The following is a 22,738-nucleotide window of genomic DNA, read 5'->3' as shown; positions in this document are numbered from 1 at the left end:
GATAACATGTGAGTTGTGAACTGGTGCATTGTCTTGCCGAAGGCAGACACCTTTGGGCTTTTGGTTTTGATGGCCTCCCGCAATTTCTACAGCAGTGAAGCATAGTATATCCCAGTGATCATGGTACCCTTTGCTAGAAAATACATCAATACTACTCCATGCTGGTCCCAAAATACTGTGAGCATGACCTTGCCTGCTGAGGGTTGGGCACGGGCCTTTTTTGGAGGCGGTGAGTCATGATGCTTCCATTGCATCAACTGGACTTTAGTCTCAGGATCATAGTGATGGACCCAGCTTTCATCCTGTGTGATCAGTCTGTTCAAAAAGTCCTCCTGGTTTCCATGGCACATCATCAATAGACCCTGAGAGCATTCATTCCTGCTTCTGGAAAGGTGTGAGCAGTCGGGGAACCCAGCGAGCGGATACCAAGATGGCCTTGGATGATTTTTTCCTCGGACCCCACACTAATCTTGACATTTTTGGCTAGGTGGCGAATGATTACGCAGCGATTTTCCAAAATGGTGAACTCCACTTGCTGGATGGTGTGTTCATCAATAGCAGAGTGGGGTCACCCTGGAATTTGAGCTGTTTGCACCGAAGTCCGATCACATTTCAATTGACGATGCCAGTTCTTGACTACATCATATGATGAGGAATCATCACCATAAACCTCTTTCTTCTCATCGTCTTCTGTGGTGTGCGGCCTTTCAGGTAAAGGAACTTGATGCCTGTTCTGTATTCCACTGGGTCCATCATCAAACCTCACACAACTTCAGCAACTACACATATTTAGTATCGCTGCATTCAGGAATGTCCAGTCTATAAAAATACAAAAACAATTAATCAGATTGGTAAACAGAGTAATGAGAACAAAAACATCAAGTTATCAGAAATTATGTTTTTTGGGCAGCTGCAACATTGCAATAAAATGCAATAAGAGGCGATCAAAACATTGTATCTACCCCAAAACAGTATTAATTAAAACGTCTGCTTAGGGCACAAAAAATAAGCCTTCAACCAGCCCCAGATCCCAAAAAATTAAAATGCTACTGATCTCAAAAAATGGCGTCGTAAGCAAAAAATATTTTTCCCACAAATTTCAGAATTTTTTTTTCAATACTTAAATAATAATAAAAAAAATATGTGTTTGGTATCTGCATTCTCATACTGATCTGGAGAAACACATTGCCAGGTCAGTTTTATCATATTGTTAACATGGTAAAAAACAAAAAGCAATAGTGGAATTGCCCTTTTTTTGCAATTTTATCAAACTTTTCCAGTACGCGATATGGTAAAATTAATGGTGTCATTCAAAAGAACAACTTGTCCTGCTGAAAACAAGCCCTCATATGACTATGTTGGCTATGTTGATGAGATAATAAAAAGTTATGGCTCTTGGAAGAAGGGGAGGAAACAACGAAAGTGCAAAAATGGAAAATCGCCAGGTCATGAAGGGGTTCATACTGCAGCCACTTTATATATATCAAAGAATAACTAGATGCTCTAAATCTCTCATGACCTTGTCCATCACATTGGTTTGGCAATGTCATTTTACACTACTTGCAAGTTTTTAAATAATGAAAGACATGTTACTTATGCATGAAGATATATGATTAAAATCTGTATTGCACATGACTGACCTCTTATAAGTGCAGTGCCAGGCTGAGTAATGAGTACAATACTCACAGACAGCCTACATTTATAGAGGAGGTAGCGTCTATTAATAAATAACAAGCATGTCATTAATTAAAAATACATTTCAGATTTCTGGTTCTAAATTATTTGTTGGCTTTGCACTCTCTCACCTAATGGCAGCCCTCATTTTTTTCCCATGAAGTTTGTCTTACAGTTTTTTTTTTTTATTTTTTTTTTGGGGGGGGGGGTTAAAAAATGAGATTGGTTGGTTGTAAATTGTTTAATATTTTGCAGAATTATATACATTCATCTAATAATAATATATAAGTTCCATTTGTCTTAGCTTTACCGTGTTGTGTACAGCATCATATATATGTATATATATTTAATACCACATTTTACATACTTTTATTGTTTTCATTTTATTAGGTAAAGTTTGCCTTTAAATATAACGCTATGCAATTACAAATGTAGCAAATATTATCTGGACACTAAAAAGTGTAATTAAACTTATAAACATCAAGCAATATGGTGCAGCCCTTTAAATTCTTCCCAACATCTGACATTTGATAACTTCTGTTTTTCCATTGTATCAAATACTTTTTTCATGCAATAAAATGCACATTAGTTATGTAAAAATCATACAATGTGATTTTCTGGATTTTTTTTTTAAGATTCTGTCTCTCACAGTTGAAGTGTACCTATAATAAAAATTACAGACCTCTCCATTCTTTGTAGGTGGGAAAGCTTTCAAAATCGACAGTGTATCAAATACTTTTTTTTCCCCACTGTATGTATACATACAGGTGCATCTCACTAAATTAGAATATCATCAAAAAGTTAATTTATTTCACTTCTTCAATACAAAAAGTGAAACTCATATATTATATAGAGTCATTACAAACAGAGTGATCTATTTCAAGTGTTTATTTCTGTTAATGTTGATGATTTTGGCTTACAGCCAATGAAAACACAAAAGTCATTATCTCAGTAAATTAGAATACTTTATCACAACAGCTGGAAAAATGTTTTTAAAATCCTAAATGTTGGCCTACTGAAATGTATGTTCAGTAAATGCACTCAATACTTGGTCGGGGCTCCTTTTGCATCAATTACTGCATCAATGTGGCGTGGCATGGAGGCGATCAGCCTGTGGCACTGCTGAGGTGTTATGGAAGCCCAGGTTGCTTTGATAGCAGCCTTCAGCTCGTCTGCATTGTTGGGTCACATAGTTACATAGTTTATAAGGCCGAAAAAAGACAAGCGTCCATCCAGTTCAGCCTATTTCTTGTGCACTGCAGCTATTCCGCAGCGTTGATCCAGGGGAAGGCAAAAAAAAACCATGCGGTATAGGCCAATTTACATCATTGAGGAAAAATTCACTTCCCGACTCCAATCTGGCAGTCAGATTAAATCCCTGGATTAATTAACTATCACTAAGCATAAGATGTAATTTTATTGTTCTCAAGAAAGGCGTCCAGGCCTCTCTTGAACTCATTAAGTGAGTTGGACATCACCACTTCCTCTCCCAGAGAGTTCCAGAGTATCACGGCTCTGACCGTAAAGAATCCCCTTCTATGCTGGTGCAGGAACCTCCTTTCCTCCAGACGCATAGTGTGCCCCCTCGTCTTTGTCACCATCCTTGGTATAAACAGGTCATGGGAGAGATCTCTGTACTGCCCCCTGATGTATTTATACATGTTTATGAGGTCTCCCCTAAGCCTTCTCTTTTCCAACATAAATAGGCCTAATTTTGACAACCTCTCTAGGTATTCTAGTCCCTCCATTCCCTTTATTACCTTAGTCGCCCTCCTTTGTACCCTCTCTAGCTCCAATATGTCTTTCCTGAGCACCGGAGCCCAGAACTGTGCACAATATTGTAAGTGCGGCCTTAGTGTCTGGTGTCTCTCTTCTTCCTCTTGACAATACCCCATAGATTCTCTATGGGGTTAAGGTCAGGCGAGTTTGCTGGCCAATCAAGCAGAGTGATACTGTTGTTTGTAAACCAGGTATTGGTACTTTTGGCAGTGTGGACAGGTGCCAAGTCCTGCTGGAGAATGAAATTTCCTTCTCCAAAAAGTTTGTCGGCAGAGGGAAGCATAAAGGGCTCTAAAATTTCCTGGTAGACGGCTGCGCTGACTTTGGTCTTGATAAAACACAGTGGACCTACACCTGCAGATGAAATGGCTCCCCAAACCATCAATGATTGTGGAAACTTCACACTAGACCTCAAGCAGCTTGGATTGTGGCTCTCTTCCTCCAGACTCTGGGACCTTGATTTCCAAATGAAAATTGGAACTCTGGGACCTTGTGGAGTGTGTCAATGACTGCCTTCTGGATATCTGTCAAGTCAGCAGTCTTCCCCATGATTGTGGAACCTACTGAAACAGACTAAGGGACCTTTTTAAATCTCAGGAACCTCTGCAGTTTTTTTTTTTAATTATTTTAATTGAGATAATGACTTTTGTGTTTTCATTGGCTGTAAGCCATAATCATCAACATTAACAGGAATAAACACTTGAAATAGAGCACTCTGTAATGACTTTATATAATATATGAGTTTCACTTTTTGTATTGAAGAACGGAAATAAATTAACTTTTTGATGATATTTTAGTTTAGTGAGATGCACCTGTATATTAAAACAATATATTTTAAAATATAAAAAAACTCCTGATTTGGTATTGTTGTAATCCCACTGTCAAGTACTGTAGAATGATGTTGCCAGATTATTTTTACTGCACACCAAAAAACAATGTTGGGATTGCATTTTTCTTCACAATTTCACTCCACTTGAAAGTCCTGTTGATGCGTAAGGGTATAAGTCCTTAGATTGAATGCTCAAACTATAGGTCAAAAGCACTCGGCTAATGCCATAAGCACACACACAGCGATGTATGGGCTCAGCAGAAAGTCTTTTAGCATCCTGCCTACTATGTTGGATACCTCTTCTGGTATGATTGTGGTTCTTAGTACTTTTATGGGACTAACAAAGGAATTTTAATGGACTATAACAAAATAAAAAATTCTTATAAGTTTATTTACATTAAACTTCATAAGACATTATAATGTCAAGTTAAGGTTTGCTGAAACATATCTGTATAACATGGACCAAAATCAATTTATTAGGGTATCAAAGAAATTTTGTAAGTCAAGAGAGGTCAACAAATGTAGCACCTAATTAAATTATGCTCAGTGCCATTTTAATATAACTTTCAGTGACTCATGAATTTACACTGTACAGCCATCACATAGTCACTAGCCTTTCATACAGTGCAAAATATCAAAGAGCCATACACCTACGAATTCCCCTTTATGAAATGGTCACTACATTTAATTCTAAATTATTTTTCTGAATTCTGAATATTTGGAATAATCATAACAAATGAGATACTGCAACTAAAATATATTTATTCTATTTCTGCAAGCTTTTTTAGGCTATGTTCACACTTTGTTTTTTTGCTGCATTTTTTCTCTTGGCAGTAAAATGCTTCACCCAAATCACAGGTTTTGCTGCTTTTCTTGCAGTTTGCTGCTTTTTTGCTGTATTTTTTCAGGATCTCAAAGTTCAGCTTTGCTTAAGGTTACATGAGTTCATGAAAAAATACACAATTGCAAATGTACAGCAGGGGAAGTTGAATTGGTAGGGCATTGTTGACTTAACATATTGGTAAGGCATTGAGTTGGTGATTGTGTACTTTCACACATTGGTAAGGCTTTAATTCATACTCATAGGGGGATTCCAAAACAATATGGTTTAAACTTAGGAAAATCATTAAAATAAATAGATTTCACATCCTGCTGTAACTGCATTTTTTCACCAAAAATGCAGCAAAAACTGATAAACAGTATTTTTCCTGTGTTTTTGCACTTTCTCGTTGCTTTATGTGGGTGAAAAATCACTGGAAAAATGCTGAAAAATGCTGAAAAAAAATGATATGCTGCAGTTTTCCAATTCAGTCAGGAAAAAAAAAGCAATCATGCGCATGAGATTCCTAAAATCGCATAGCTTTTGCTGGTACTATACAAAGCAGCTTTTAAGTTACATAAAGAATGCAGCAAAAATGCAATGTGTGAACGTAGCCTTACTCTGCTTCTGGCCAGCACTGTTGGAAGTCACAAAGAATTAGTCACATGTCTGTAAATAAAACTAGAAGAAAAAATATCCATTCACTAAATTTACAGTTACTAAATTCTTTTCTTTAGCCACGTGTTACAATTTTTAACATAAAAAAAATATATAAAAATATATATTTTCCACAAGCTTATGACTACCATAGGCATAGAATGGATGCAGGCTAAAATATCTTTCAGTTAGTAAATACAGCCATCATGACTAGGGTATTACAGATGGTTCCAGCTGTATAAATCAAGACACCACGCTGCGAGACCATGGAAATATATGGCCACAACAGCCTTTATTATATATAAATGCTACAATTAATTGAAAACCAATAACAATTGAGGAGGTCGTTATTAGAGATGAGCGTTGTTCGACTCGAACTGTTCACCAATCTCAAATTCGAGCTGTTTTGGGCGGTGTTCGAGCCGTTCGGCGAACACGAACAATTTGAGAAAAATTCGGCTGTTCGAGGTTATGTTCGATAACTGTTCGTGCACCAAAATCATAACTGGATTTTTTCTCAGTAATGATGAAAATTAATGTTAATACGCAGTTTCAGTGTACAGCGGGGTGGGGGGAGGGGCAGGGGATGGATCTCTGCAGGAATAATGAAGATCTCCATTTTTTTTCTCTTTCCCGCATTTACAGTGGGAAGGTGCAATCTGTCAGCCTATCAGCAGCGCACACACGGAGCGTAGTGCTTTTTTCACACAAGCAAGGGCATGTGTCATTGGCAGTGTATGTCACATGTCCTTGCCCTATAAGACCAAGCCATTTTCCCCGTCGCCACCATTTTCTCACTGCTGCAGCTGCATGTTAGACGGCACCGCTGTTGCTGTGTGCGCTATACCTTGTTAATTTCAAGCCAATTTTCGCACAAATCTACAGATAGCTTGGGAGTAGGGAATAGTTCTGATTGCAGTCCTTTTAAGGACTAGGTTACAGCATTTCCTACGACTTTTATCAGGGAGGTCTGTGCTCTTAAATAGATAGATTGTGGGAGTAAAGACTAATTGTAATTGCAGTCCTTTTCAGGACTAGGTTACATCAGTTCCTATCAGTTTTTACCAGGCAGGTCTGTGCCAGTGCTGTGCAAGTTTTTTACACAGCATTTGGCTGAATCTAGCAAAGCTAATCCTTTTTGGCCTATTGCAGAGTGTGTTAGTCAGTGGAGTAGCCTGTGTTGCAAGATATACCACCTGTGTATAGAATACCAATTTTTTTACTGCACCTAGTGAAGTAAAATCTTTTGGGCATAGCATCATTCTATTAGTCCATCTATACTGACCTCCATCAGGTTGCAAATTGAATATAATTTTTTTCTGCATCTAGCTCTGAAAAAATATTTGGGCTTCTAGCAGTGTGTGGGACTTGTTCTATTAGTCCATCTATAATGACCTCCATCAGGTTGCAAACTGAATATAATTTTTTTCTGCATCTAGCTCTGAAAAAATATTTGGCCTTCTAGCAGTGTGTGGGACTTTCTCTATTAGTCCATCTATACTGACCTCCATCAGGTTGCAAATTAAAAATAATTTATATCTGCATCTAGCTCTGAAAAAAATATTTGGCCTTCTAGCAGTGTGTGGGACTTTCTCTATTAGTCCATCTATACTGACCTCCATCAGGTTGCAAACTGAATATATTTTTTTTCTGCATCTACCTCTGAAAAAATATTGGGCTTCTAGCTGTGTGTGGGACTTGTTCTATTAATCCATCTATACAGACCTCCATCAGGTTGCAAACTGAATGTAATTTTTTTCTGCATCTACCTCTGAAAAAATATTTGGGCTTCTAGCTGTGTGTGGGACTTGTTCTATTAATCCATCTATAGAGACCTCCATCAGGTTGCAAACTGAATATAATTTTTTTCTGCATCTACCTCTGAAAAAATATTTGGGCTTCTAGCTGTGTGTGGGACTTGTTCTATTAGTCCATCTATACTGACCTCCATCAGGTTGCAAATTGAATATAATTTTTTTCTGCATCTAGCTCTGAAAAAATATTTGGGCTTCTAGCAGTGTGTGGGACTTGTTCTATTAGTCCATCTATACTGACCTCCATCAGGTTGCAAACTGAATATAATTTTTTTCTGCATCTAGCTCTGAAAAAATATTTGGCCTTCTAGCAGTGTGTGGGACTTTCTCTATTAGTCCATCTATACTGACCTCCATCAGGTTGCAAATTAAAAATAATTTATATCTGCATCTAGCTCTGAAAAAAATATTTGGCCTTCTAGCAGTGTGTGGGACTTTCTCTATTAGTCCATCTATACTGACCTCCATCAGGTTGCAAACTGAATCTATTTTTTTTCTGCATCTACCTCTGAAAAAATATTGGGCTTCTAGCTGTGTGTGGGACTTGTTCTATTAATCCTTCTATACAGACCTCCATCAGGTTGCAAACTGAATATAATTTTTTTCTGCATCTACCTCTGAAAAAATATTTGGGCTTCTAGCTGTGTGTGGGACTTGTTCTATTAATCCATCTATACAGACCTCCATCAGGTTGCAAACTGAATATAATTTTTTTCTGCATCTACCTCTGAAAAAATATTTGGGCTTCTAGCTGTGTGTGGGATTGTTCTATTAGTCCATCTATACTGACCTCCATCAGGTTGCAAATTGAATATAATTTTTTTCTGCATCTAGCTCTGAAAAAATATTTGGGCTTCTAGCAGTGTGTGGCACTTGTTCTATTAGTCCATCTATACTGACCTCCATCAGGTTGCAAACTGAATATAATTTTTTTCTGCATCTAGTTCTGAAAAAATATTTGGCCTTCTAGCAGTGTGTGGGACTTTCTCTATTAGTCCATCTATACTGACCTCCATCAGATTGCAAATTAAAAATAATTTATATCTGCATCTAGCTCTGAAAAAAATATTTGGCCTTCTAGCAGTGTGTGGGACTTTCTCTATTAGTCCATCTATACTGACCTCCATCAGGTTGCAAACTGAATATATTTTTTTTCTGCATCTACCTCTGAAAAAATATTGGACTTCTAGCTGTGTGTGGGACTTTTTCTATTAATCCATCTATACAGACCTCCATCAGGTTGCAAACTGAATATAATTTTTTTCTGCATCTACCTCTGAAAAAATATTTGGGCTTCTAGCTGTGTGTGGGACTTGTTCTATTAATCCATCTATACAGACCTCCATCAGGTTGCAAACTGAATATAATTTTTTTCTGCATCTACCTCTGAAAAAAAATTTTTGGCTTCTAGCTCTGTGTGGGACTTGTTCTATTAGTCCATCTATACTGACCTCCATCAGGTTGCAAACTGAATATAATTTTTTTCTGCATCTAGCTCTGAAAAAATATTTGGCCTTCTAGCAGTGTGTGGGACTTTCTCTATTAGTCCATCTATACTGACCTCCATCAGGTTGCAAATTAAAAATAATTTTTATCACCATCTAGCTCTGAAAAAATATTTGGCCTTCTAGCAGTGTATGGGACTTTCTCTATTAGTCCATCTATCCTGACCTCCATCAGGTTGCAACTTAAAAATAATTTTTTGTCTGCATCTAGCTCTGAAAAAATATTTGGCCTTCTAGCTGTGTGTGGGACTTTCTCTATTAGTCCATCTATACTGACCTCCATCAGGCTGCAAATTAAAAATAATTTTTATCTGCATCTACCTCTGAAAAAATATTTGGTCTTCTAGCTGTGTGTGGGACTTGTTCTATTAGTCCATCTATACTGACCTCCATTAGGTTGCAAACTGAATATAATTTTTTTCTGCATCTAGCTCTGAAAAAATATTTGGCCTTCTAGCAGTGTGTGGGACTTTCTCTATTAGTCCATCTATACTGACCTCCATCAGGTTGCAAATTAAAAATAATTTTTTGTCTGCATCTAGCTCTGAAAAAATATTTGGCCTTCTAGCAGTGTGTGGGACTTTCTCTATTAGTCCATCTATACTGACCTCCATCAGGTTGCAAACTGAATATATTTTTTTTCTGCATCTACCTCTGAAAAAATATTTGGGCTTCTAGCTGTGTGTAGGACTTGTTCTATTAGTCCATCTATACTGACCTCCATCAGGTTGCAAACTGAATACAATTTTTTTCTGCATCTACCTCTGAAAAAATATTTGGGCTTCTAGCTGTGTGTGGGACTTGTTCTATTAGTCCATCTATACTGACCTCCATCAGGTTGCAAATTGAATATAATTTTTTTCTGCATCTAACCCAGCCAATAGTTTTGGCCTAATACCACAGTTTGGCCACTCAGCTCTGCTCGTTTCCCATCCATTGTTTTTTGTGCAAACAACTCCAGAGTTGTGAATTAGTTAACCACCAAAATGAGTGGAAAAAGGCCTGCTGCTGGTGGAAAGGGGAATAGGCGTGTTGTGAAGGGGAAAAAAGGTTGTGTCCGTGGGGTAGGTGTTAAAGCAACAGTAACATCTGCAGAAGAAAGACCATCTTCCAGCCAAACTAAAATGTCTACTTCTTTTAGCGGACAATGTGATAAGATCCCTTTCTTACGGCCACGACAATCGCTACAAATTCCAGATGAGGCACAAAAACAGCAGGTGCTTCAACGGATATCAAGTGCTCCTTTAAGTGGGCTCTCCTCCACATCAACTTCAACATCACAAATACTCCAGTCCTCAAAGGTGTCACCCCAATCGCACTTGCTTCCTCACAGCTCCCAAATCTCCAGCTGCCCGTCTGAGTATGAGGTAGAACAGATGGTTGAGTCTGCAGAGCTGTTTACTCATACTATAGCCTGGGAATCAGAGGTCGACTCCAGCGCTTCTTTGAATCCAGACGAGGAAATGATCTGCACTGATGCCCAGAATCTTTATGAGTCGGATCCAGGACCAGACGCAGAAGGTTCTGACCATAATGTAGACCCTCATTCCCAAACTGTAACTCCTGTTGGTGGAGACAATGAGGAAGACGATGATGAGACTCAAATACCTGATTGGAGCGACAACTTTAGTTTTTTGTCAGGGCAGGAACAGGTTGGCTCTGAGGACGACGGGTGTGATAACGCACAGGGAGATGATGATGAGGTTGGAGATCCCACTTACTGTCAACCCACAGTCAGCCAAGAGATGAGGTCAGCAGAGGAGGTGGAGGAAGATGCTAGTGACGACGAGGTCAGGTTGCGCCTTCCTGGACAGAGACGTAGTACTGGAAGCACGTCAACAACTGCATCCTCAAACACAACTCTGCCTCTCACCACAAGTCGTGGTGGCTCTTCAGGTTGCATGGGTGCTAAGCCTTGCATAGCCTGGGCATTTTTTCAGATCGATAAAGATGACCCAACTCGTGTTATCTGTAACATTTGTCAGCAAAAGCTAAGTAGAGGCCAAAAAATACATAGTTTGAGTACTTCATGCATGAACCGGCACATGGACATGAAGCATAAGTTGCAGTGGGAAGCTCAGTGTGCTACAATGCGGCCTAGCCGGCCGGGCCAACCACCGTCTGCCATATCTTGTGCATCCGCGGCCTCTTCATCCTCTGTGACTGGGGGGACAGCAGTCACACCTGTTTTGGGGCGCAGACCTGCCACCTCTTTACCCGCAACAGCCAGCGTGATTGGCAGGTCAACATTTTCTTTGGAGGTGGTAACACCAGCTGGTGTTGAGCGCTGTACGACATCGATAGCACCACCTTTGGATCAAGGCAACCTAACATGTCCGCCTGCATCTTCCTCACAGACCGGCAGTTTGCCGGGGACACCCTTATCAACCCCGTCTAAGCACAATAGCCAGCCCTCGGTCCCTCAGATGTGGACAAGTAAAAGACCATTTCCTCCTAGCCATGAGAAAGCTAAGAGGTTGAATTTCACCATCTGCAAGCTCTTGGCTACAGAAATGCTGCCTTTCCGCCTGGTGGACACAGAGGATTTTCGAGACCTTATGTCCGTCGCAGTGCCCCAGTAGCAGATGCCCAGTCGGCACTACTTCTCAAAGAAAGGTGTGCCTGCGCTCCACCAGCATGTCGCACACAACATCACCGCTGCTTTGAGAAACTGTGTGTGTGACAGGGTGCATTTCACCACAGACACTTGGACGAGTAGGCATGGACAGGGGCGTTACATGTCGCTGACTGGGCACTGGGTAACTATGGTGACAGCAGGACAAGGGGCTGCTGTCCAAGTCTTGTGCGTCAATCCTCTTTATGTCAAAGTTCCTCCACTGCTTCTGCCTCCTCAACCTCCTCTCGGTCTTCCACCTGCACCCAAAGCCTGTCTGGTCATGCCACAAGCTTTCTAACTGCGCAGAAGGGATCCTGCACACCTCCTTACTATGCTGGCAGTAGGGCTCAACGTCATCAGGCGGTTTTTACTTTGAAATGTCTGGGAAATGTGAGTCACACAGCTGAGGAGTTGTGGTCAGCTCTGGAGAACCAATTTCATGAATGGTTGTCTCCACTGGACCTGAAACCAGGAAAGGCCGTGTGCGACAATGCTGCAAACCTGGGTGCTGCCCTTCGCCGGGGCAATGTCACACACGTGCCTTGTATGGCTCACGTGTTGAACCTGGTTGTCCAGCAATTTTTAGCCCACTATCCCTGACTAGATGGCCTTCTGCAGAGGGCACGGTCGCTGTGTGCTCACTTCCGCCATTCGCATCCCGCAGCTCAGCGACTTACATCTCTACAGAAGTCGTTGGGCCTGCCACTTCACCGGCTAAAATGCGATGTGCCTACCCGGTGGAATTCAACTCTGCACATGTTGCAGCGACTGTGGCAGCACCGACAAGCCCTGGTGCAATACGTTCTGACGTATAGCCTGGGCCAACGAGATCCAGAGGTGGGGCAAATCACGCTGGAGGAGTGGTCTCAGATCAGTGACCTATGCACCCTTCTGCACAGTTTTGAAATGGCGACGAAGATGTTTAGTGCTGACGATGCCATTATCAGCATGACTATTCCGGTGATTTACATGCTGGAGCACATGTTAAACAGAATTCGGAGTCAGGTGGTGGCACAAGAGGAGGTGGAGGAAGTAGAGAAGGAGGAGTTGTATGCGGAAGGGCTAACATCTGCAAGGTCCAGACGGTCGGCAGCACCAAGGCGGCAGGCATGTGAGGGTGGGGGAGATGGTTTTACCAGGGCGCATGGTAGCAGCCAAACTAGCGAGGAAGGTGCAGGAGCCCAGGAAGAAGTGGAGGACGAACTGATGGAAGACTCATCAGATGAGGGAGACCTTGATCACATTTCTGTTGTGCGAGGTTGGGGGGAGAGGACAGAGGAAGGAAGCATGATTGTTACCTCGCCACCAACACAACAGGGACTTGGTGCTCCTGGATGCGCAACACACATGAGTGCCTTCTTGCTGCACTACCTGCAACATGACCCTCGAATTGTGAGAATTAGAAATAATCCTGACTACTGGGTTGCCACACTGTTAGATCCCCGGTACAAAAGTAAATTTGCCGAAATTATTCCTGCCATAGAAAGGGATGCACGCATGCAGGAGTATCAGCAGAGACTGTTGCAGAATCTTACATGTGCTTTTCCACAAAACACCAGTGGTGCACGTAGTGAATCTCACAGTTCCAACTTGCCAACCCGGGGACCGTCAAGTGTTCAGCACTCAAACCGTAACAGAACCACAGTATCTGCTGGTAACATCAATTTTGCGGAATCATTTCACCACTTTTTTAGCCCATCCTTTGCAAGGCCACAGGAGACAAGAAGTCTGACACATAGTCAACGCCTAGAGACGATGGTACAGGAGTATCTCCAAGTAAACATTGAAGCCATGACTGTGTCACTGGACCCTTGCTCTTTTTGGGCTTCCAATCTGGATAAATGGCCGGAGCTAGCCACTTACGCCTTGGAGATCTTGTCATGCCCCGCAGCCAGCGTTCTGTCTGAACGTGTGTTCAGCGCTGCTGGTGGTGTGCTGACAGATAAGCGCACGCGGCTCTCCACTGATAATGTAGACAGACTCACGTTCACAAAGATGAACAAATCATGGATCCGAAACGACTTTTCTACCCCTGTGTCATCTTGGGGAGAGTAAAAGCTTGATGATTGGTTAAAATCACCCTACCAACCGTTTTAAGCTTTCAAATTACTAATCATGTTTATCTGTATCTTGGCTGGAAAATAATTTGGGCTTTGTAGCAGTGTGCAGCACTGATTCTATTAGGCCATCTATAATAAGCTCCACCAGATTTAAAATTACTAATCATGTTTATCTGTATCTTGACTGGAAAATAATTTGGGCTTTGTAGCAGTGTGCAGCACTGATCCTATTAGGCCATCTTTACTAAGCTCCACCAGATTTAAAATTAATAATAATTTTTAGCTGCATCTAGCCCGGAAAATAATTTTGGGGCTCCGAGATGCGCAAGACACATAAGTGCCTTCTTGCTGCACTACATGCAACATGATCCTCATATTGTCAGAATTCGAAGTAATCATGACTACTGGGTTGCCACACTCTTAGATCCCCCAAACTTTTCGATCAACCTTTTCATTTTAATAAAGACCAAAAAAATGGTCATTTTTGAAATTATAAGCATTAGCAGGTTATTAGAAACTGAAATCAAACAGTTTTCAACTCAAAAGTTTATTCTAGGTGATGTTACATTTTCACATAGGACCCTTTGTTCGAAAGGAGCTTCTGAACTCTCTCGTCCATTGAATTTGTCAGGTTTTGGATGGTTTCTGCTTCAATTGTTTTGCATGAGGACAGAATACCCTCCCAGAGCTGTTGCTTAGATGTGAACTGCCTCCCGCCATCATAGACACTCCTTTTGATGATGCTCCAGAGGTTCTGAATGGGGTAGAGGTCAGGGGAGCATGGGGGTCACACCATAAGTTTGTCCCCTTTTATGCCCATATCAGCCAGAGATGCAGATGTTTTATGTGCAGCATGAGATGGTGCATTATCATGCAAAAAAATTATCTTGCTGTGAAATACACGGCTCTTCTTCTTGAACCATGGCAGGAAGTGCTGTTTGAGAAAATCCACATACATTATGGAGTTCATCTTTAGCGCCTTCAGGGATCCTAAAGGGGCTGACAATCTCTCTCCCCATGATTCCAGCCCAAAACATTACTCCACCTCCTCCTTGTTGGTGCTGTAGCCGTGTTTGCGTGGGGTGTCCATCAACCAGCCATCCTCCTCTCCATCCATCTGGACCATCGAGCGCTGCACGGCACTCATCCGTGAACAAAACAGTTTTGAAATCAGTCTTCATGTAATGTTTGGCCCACTGGAGCCGTTTCTGCTTGTGTGAAGTGGATAGAGGAGGTCGACAGGATGGCGTATGCACAGCTGCAAACCTCTGAAGGACCCTGCATCTTGTTCGGGGGACGTTGGAGGCACCAGCAGCTTCAAAAACTTGTCTGCTGCTATGACAAGGCTTTTTTGCCGCTGCTCTTTTAACCTGACGTAATTGCCTGTAGGAAAGAGTCCTCAATTTGCCCTTATCAGCACGCACACGTGTGTACTGTGAATCAGTTACATACTTCTTGATTGCCAAGACACTTCATCCTGATCATCGCACAATGTTGATTGTAGTCATGCCTTGACCTAAACACTCCACAATTTGTTGCTTCTCAGCAGCCGACACATCCTTTTTCTTTCCCATTTTGGCAGAAAATGTAGGCTGCTTAATAATGTGAGACAGCCTTCTTAAGTAGCAAAACCTACAAAAGACAAAAATATCTCATACCCTACCATCATTATATATAAATGTAAAGCAAAGTTGCATAATAAATATAGGGTACTTAGTGAACTATTTTTGATCAAAAAAAGTATACAAGCCGTCCCACCAGCGGCAAGGTGACCCTAAATTGGGACGGTACCTATACTGTCTATATTAAAAACCTTACTGTATATCAAAGTTGAAGTAATACATATAAAAGGGTAGACAAATAGGACCGGGTCCCAACTCCAGACCACCCAGGCCCGTGGTAAGCTACATATATACTAATCAGCTCAACAAAGGGGATGCCACACCCTTAAATTGCACAGAATGCAAACAAGACAAAAAACCAAGCAATGTGAACTGAGGTCTAAGATGGTAGACATGCAAGAAATAGGAGCATGTTCACACTAGCAAAAAGAAGCAAAACCTACAAAAGACAAAAATATCTCAGGAGTATAGCCTCAGGGCAGTGTATGCGGAGGATGGGGGTGATGGTGCAGGGCAGCAGCAGTAACGACATGGAGTCAGTGATGCAGTCCAGGGCCTTTACTCACAGTTCTTATTATCCAGACCACGTCTGCAGGTAACGGCTGCCCACGTCGTACTGTGCTCACCAGGTGAGGGGCTCAGACAACACCCAGATAACTTTGGATGCTTCACAGGACCCCTTTGTGTGTCCTTTGTCTGGCCTTTCTTACCAACCCTTCTGTCCGGCTGCCTCGGGCCTCCTCTTGGTAAACTTGGCGCCAGTTTCCCTGACCCTATGTGGTGCCTTCCTAGTGGGTGTAGCGAGGGGCTGCACCACATAAAATGTCACAGCCTCCGGTTTCTAGCTGAAGGTCGTTTCCTGCCTCCACTAGTTTCGGGGACCGGTCTCCCCCTTTGGCCTGACCCCTCCACGCAGGTGGATTCGGGCGTGCGGTGGCGACTCGCCCGTCCGCACCCCTGGGATCCCTTCATTCCTCGTTCCTGGAGCCTTCTCCACTCCTCTTCCTTCCTTCTCCCTCTTCCAGGCCTGGGCCACTGTTACTAGGCCCGCCTCCGGAGCAGAGCTCATGCAGAGCCCCTGCTCCCTGCCACTTCTGCTCAGACTTCTCTGCACTGAACTAAGATGGTGCCCACCTTTTATACTACCTTCTCAATGCACCCAGGAACTGCTTCCTCCCTGCTCCTGCACTACAGGGTTCCCCTTCCTCAGTGTTCCCTCCCCCCACTCCAGCCAGGGACAGGGACTGTCGTGCCCATCTCAGAGGCATATTGGTCGCCCTGCCCCACGGCAATGTGGTGTAATGCATGCAGGTGTCGGGTCCTGATCCATACTCCATCCTTACCTGAGAGTGAGATATCACACCTCTGGGTGAGGTGCAATACCTCTGTAGCAACCGAGCCCTCAGGGTGCTACAGTTCCATTTATCTTCAGCCTAGGTGACGTATTGTGATACAGGGCCGTGATTTTGGCTATAAAAGGGTCCCCTAGACCCCTACCCCAAGCTTTTTAAGAGAATCATATATGGCGTGCCAGGAGACTCTATGGAATGCTTTCTCAGCATCCAACGAGAGTATCTAATTACAAATTTTTAACTGCATCTAGCCCAGGAAATACTTTGTGCCTAGTAGCAGTGTCTGCTAGTCAGCGGATTATCCCGGCTGTTAAGCAAGCTACACCACCTGTAGTTTGGACACTTAATTTTTTCAAAGGAAATGCTTCGGGACCACGGGATACTCAGTGAAGAGCATCAGGAGGCACCCCAAGGCATAGGGGCTGGGACTGGCAGTAGGATGCCTTGCGGTGGACAGCCGAGCTCGATCCTTATAAAAGCTTTTTAACTGCAGCAGCTTTAGTGGACGCTACTGGAGCTGGAATTACGCGGCTGCTGGCATGAGACTTGCCCTCCAATTGATCCTTGTAAATGGATTTAAAGTGTATTCATTCAAATTAGAGAGACAATTTAAATTAAAAAGCTTAGAGCTGCCTCCACCACAGGGGGGCTCGCTCGACCCACCAGCAGACAGGCACCAGAATTGGGAGAGGGGGGCTGGCCGTCAGGGTTCACCGCGGCTCTGGCACAAACCCGGCGACACGAAGGTGGCACGGGCAGGAGCGGACTGAACGTGTCGGCTTCTCACTTTTTGGATTTTAGAAGGGCATGACATGCCTATATCTGTGTCTCCCCCTCCTTTTACTCCTCCACCTCTTTTCTTTTCGCATGACTATATGTACTTGTCACTTTTCCATGTGTTAGTTGTGTCTTCTGAGCAGTTTGTCAGCTTTTGGACACCTTTGAAGGTGTTTTCTATGTGTTTCTATGTGTTTTTGTTTGCCTGCCATTGGTTTTAACGGTGTTCGAAGGTGTTCGACGAACAGTTCGACGAACCGAACTGAACTCGAACACTACGGGGGTGGCTCAACACTAGTCGTTATGGCCCCAACCGGCAGCACCCAGTGTTAAATCCCGTCACGCAGCACCGACTTGAGGTGCTGATAAAATTATCAGGGTGCTGATATTTCCTTTTAACCAGTTTTTCAGGACCCTTCCCAGCAGGAACAAAAAAAAAATACAACACATTATAAGAGTAATCATACCGCCGATGGGACTCCAACCACCCGAAGCAACACCATTCCTGACCTCCTCACCGCTAGGTGCCGAGCCATAAATCAAAACAAAAAACAGCCCTCACTCCACCGACCATGTGTTAAAAAACATAAGGGCTGGTGGATGGGCTTTTAACAGATCCTATGATCCACTGGAATTTAAGCTCTATCGGCTCCAGCCCTCTCTTAAATGGGGTTTCTAAACCCCAATCCCCTTCCAGAACCTTTTATTCTATCAGGGCATTACAAAACTCCCATGTGACCCTGACAGCCTTAAAGCTCTTTCCCAACGCTCCTCCTCCTTTTACACTTGCCTCCAATTTAAAAAAATAGCCCCCTAACTGTCTACCTCCTACAAACCCTGTCGTGTCCTGCAGTACGTTAGGGGCTCTGTGTTTTCATTAGGCTACACTTGGCTTTTTATGCAGCATGGCAGTATATTTTTTTCAAGCAAAAAGCCATCATGACAGATCATCAATCCTTTCAATTAAATTTCAACTGAAGCCATGGTATCAGATCATCATATTTTACAAGATCCATCTTTTTTTTTTCTTATTTTTTTGTTAATAGTTGTGGTTATTGGAAGCTAGTTTATGAAAATGATATCTGGTCCATTGTCACAAAGATCATTGGTTTCATGTATGCTATGCTTTGCAAGGTACTGTTCAATGTTGTCGCAAATGCAGCCAAAAATGATGGCCAAAAAAATCTTGTCCGATAAAATGCTGGGCCCCATGATGGAATTCCGACAAACCCCCATAATAGTCAATAGGATTTGTTGGACATCGCTGTGTATTCTCCAGCTTTTGAAACTGAGTACACCGGCTTCATAAATCAAAAAGACGTCGTGAGCACATAACCTAACACAGTCAGAATACAGGAATACCAACACAGATAGCTTCAGATAATGAGTGCAATGGTAAGAGATGTTTGTACACTGTTAGCATACATACAGTTATAGCAAATGTTCAATTTCCCTGCAGCTCTGCCACAGGGAAAGTAAACCATTGCATTGTTCTCTTTAAAATCAATGGGCTTTTTCTCTAAACCTTGAAAACGCCAGTTCCTCCAGGGTGTTCTTGACAATACTTAAGGGTCCTGAAAAGGTAATTCAGAATTCCCTAGAAGTACTTGAAAGTGGGTTTTTAAACCAGGCAACCTCATGAAAATAAAATACAAGCCACATAGTTTTGAGCAAATAAGAGCTACATTTTCTATCCACATTTTGAACACTGAATATTTATGCACATTCATTTTGCTGCCCCTAGTATGAGCATTAGCACTGCCAATCCATTTTAGATAATTAAATAGATAAAGCGTAAAGACCTCTTTACTCAGTATAATGATCAGACAAAAATATGTTTGTAGAAATGCTCATTCACAATCATCTCACAAACACCAAAAGATTGGGTGATTTCCAAGATGTATTTCAGAAGACTTGTTTGACGCTGTAGGCGATGTTTTCACAGCCCACCAATAGTTTCTCATCCTCTTTTGGCAGTTGCCCGGTCTTTCTTATATAGACATATACTAACACATCATGTTGAGCTGTTTTAATGTATTAAGTGTTGGGCAGTCACTTTTCTCTGTGTTCCCCATTTTAGAATCCTTGCTTCTTAGTAAAAATAAATAAATTAATGAAAAAGATTTGGAAATATACTGTACAATTTGAGAACATGGATCTGAGAAAATCAATTGAAAAATTCCTGTGAAAACATATTGTTATTGGAGTTTGTGTGAAACTGTTATCCTACTCTTTTTCTCAAGTTTACAAATTATTTTTAAATATCTATGGTTGTACACTAAACCAGAAATCAGTGGCCCCTCAAGAGATAAGGGCCTACAGTGGTATTTCCGAAATACTTTGGTCTTTCTAAGACCATTGCCATTTGGAACCACATTCTACGTGCAATGCTGCCCACACCATTGATCTGTGGGACATGGAAATGGCTGCAAGATCAAACCAACTAGAGGTGCTTTACCAGTGAAGTGTTCATTCTATAGGAGTACAAATCAGACCAAGATTGGAACCCAATGCACGAACTGGCCGACGGCTCTCCCGACCCGAGTGTGACAGCTGCATAGAAATACATGACAATGTCATGCTCAGGTCAGGAAAGCCACTGTTCAGTCTGTGCAATGTGTTTCAGTCTTGGTCCGATTTGTACAGCCATCTGACTGCGCCCTATTACTGAAGTTATTATTGTACTTCTCTGTGTCTAGTAGTGCCTCTGTGCTGCCCAGTACAACCATGTCCTATACATACATCACTTTTTATAAGTTCGATTACAAAAATTTGCTACATAATATAAATATTGATTCCTTTTTTTTTAATATATCAGGTGTGGTTCGTGCCTCGAGCATCTTCCCAATCCTCAGTGCCATGCTCCTATTACTTGGGGGCCTTTGTGTTGCTGCCAGTCGTGTTTACAAATCCAAACGCAACATTATTTTGGGGGCTGGAATTCTTTTTGTTGCTGCAGGTAAGAAACATCTCACACCACATTCAGTGTCTAACCATATTCTACTTTACAGGATTAAATAATTGCTTTGTATATACAGTCAAGTTCAACATATAAAAAGAAAACATGGGCCGATACTACATCTAAGAGGCTTCTATTTAATAAACCACTGGTTTGGAAAGCGAAGTTAATATGGTTCGTGAGGTGGTACTTAGATCCAAAAATACTGCAGTAAATATAATCCACACAAAAGAAAAGAACAGAACCCGACTAAACCATGGAGAAATTGCCATCTTTATTGTATTGCAATGTGCAGAACAAACTTGGTAGGGTGTTGAGAGTGCTGCTCTGATCTTCTCTGTTATGTAGATAAGGCTATGTACATATTTGTGTCAGAGGTCGCTTTTGCAGATTCTGTCGAATATAGAACCAGTGAGTGACACCAGAGCCACCCCTGATGATGATTCATTTGATGACGGTGCTAGAAGCTATTGGGCGGTGCAGGTTTCACTCACTGCTTCTAGCACTGCCCCCTGATGATGACTCATTTGAGGGTGGTGCTAGAAGCTGTGGGGCAGCGCTGGTGTCACTCACTGCTTCTGTCTCCACCCTTGACGACTTCTTCATTCACAGAAGATATGGAGGCGTAGATAGAAGCAGAGTGCCTGCGCTGCACTTACATCTCCCACAGCGCCCATCACCAAGGATCCAGGATGTTTTCGGAGGGGGCAGTGATGCAAGGAACCAGTAAGCAACTGCAATGCTGTCCGCTGAGATGTCCTGCTCCAGGAGGGGCGATGGACCCTGGGGGGACTAAGTGCAGCCCAAGCCTCCTGAGATATCAGGTTTGAGACTCCTCTCAAACGAATTGTCTTAGGAGGTACAGTATAAAAATACATTTAGAGCTTAGATAAATAGGGAGAAGTGTAGGGTGTTGTGTAATAAAGGAAATTACAAAAGTTGTTAGGGTGGAAAAATAGATAGTTAGAAAGTACATTTTAGGCACCGGACCATCCCTTTAACTAACAATGATTAATACAATTGTTTGGTCTCAACACAGTTTGCAATTATCGGCTGCACGTTCTACAAGTTGGTGACAGAGATGATTTTTCAGTCACATAAAAGTTCTGATCAGCCTACCAACAAGCACTTGCACATTTGTCGTCTGATCACACCAATATTTACATGGGTCATGATGAATGCTTGTTCAGCGAAAAAGGATTGGAAAGGTCAAAGATGGGTTCACACGTGATAGATATTGCTGTAGACATTTCTGTCACTGTCCCATTGATCTGAATGAAACTTCCTAAAAACCATGTGCATGCTGCCAAAACAACCCTATTCAGATAAATGGAACTGGTTTTCTGCAATAGAATCTGCTGCTTGTGAATCCACCCTAAACATCCTGACTTATTTAGTTGCTATTTTAAACACAGGACAGGGATAAGGAGATGTGATAGCTTAGAAGTTCTCTTTGACTGTCCTGCAGCAACTGTGCTACCCTCCCTATCACACAGTATATGACATATTCCTGCAAATAGTAATGATTACACTAATGGGAACCTGTCTTGGGAACTTTTTCATTTGGTTCTAGTCATCTAGGCAGAGCTGCGATACTGAATAATCATAGCTGTAATCACATCCATTGCTGATGTCCCGTCTGGTGTGTAAATGGACTGGCAAAGACATTAATTGATTACAATCCAGAAACTGAATAAAGCCATGACTTTTCAATGCTTAAGCTGCACCCCGATGACTGGCATACAGGGGTGCAGAGGAAAGACAGGGAAGGTTTGGCAGAAGTAGGATAGTTATGTGGGCATTACATTATGAAAGCCTTTCATTTGGATACTACAAAATGAACATACATTTATATGCATATGTATTTCAGTTTTCAAGGGCTCCTATAGTTAAAAGAAATCTGTCAACATGATCCTGCATCCCAAATTATTTCTATGTTGCTGTATGAAACATAATGCTATTTCTACCTTTACTTTTGTAATCTATTGCTCTTGAAAAATTGATCTTTAAATTCACATGCAAATGAAACAAGTACTCTGGGAGTGCCAAAGCACTTCACAAGTCTCTGTCTCTTTAGCTCTATTTCACACTGAGTCCCACCTTACTCTGCTTGAATGACAGCTCACTGTCACATCTGGAGATGTGGCTGCTCTATCTGGCAGCCGGCGATACACTGACTGGATTGTCATTGCTTCTGCAGTGTGTAGCACTGAGCTGCCATGAGAGAGGTCACACGAGTTCATCAGCTGATGAACTCCTGTGACCTCATTTAC

The 22,738-nt window shown here is 42.1% G+C and overlaps 1 protein-coding gene across 2 annotated transcripts in view; it reads left to right on the top strand.

The window, feature by feature from the left end:
• CACNG8 (calcium voltage-gated channel auxiliary subunit gamma 8) overlaps nucleotides 1–22,738 on the top strand; it is a 272,197-nt gene that overhangs the window by 228,057 nt on the left and 21,402 nt on the right. For both annotated transcript variants that reach the window (XM_073656291.1, XM_073656292.1), the window contains one exon: nucleotides 20,325–20,465. In XM_073656291.1, coding sequence (XP_073512392.1) covers nucleotides 20,325–20,465 — 141 coding nt within the window. The remainder of the gene's footprint in view (nucleotides 1–20,324; nucleotides 20,466–22,738) is intronic.

The sequence above is a fragment of the Phyllobates terribilis genome, unplaced genomic scaffold, assembly GCF_046119375.1.
Source record: "Phyllobates terribilis strain yellow unplaced genomic scaffold, ASM4611937v1 Scaffold_12__6_contigs__length_324123572, whole genome shotgun sequence".
NCBI classification, from domain to species: Eukaryota; Metazoa; Chordata; class Amphibia; order Anura; family Dendrobatidae; genus Phyllobates; species Phyllobates terribilis.
Note: the sequence above shows the minus strand (reverse complement) of the source record. Positions and strands in the feature narration are given on the sequence as shown.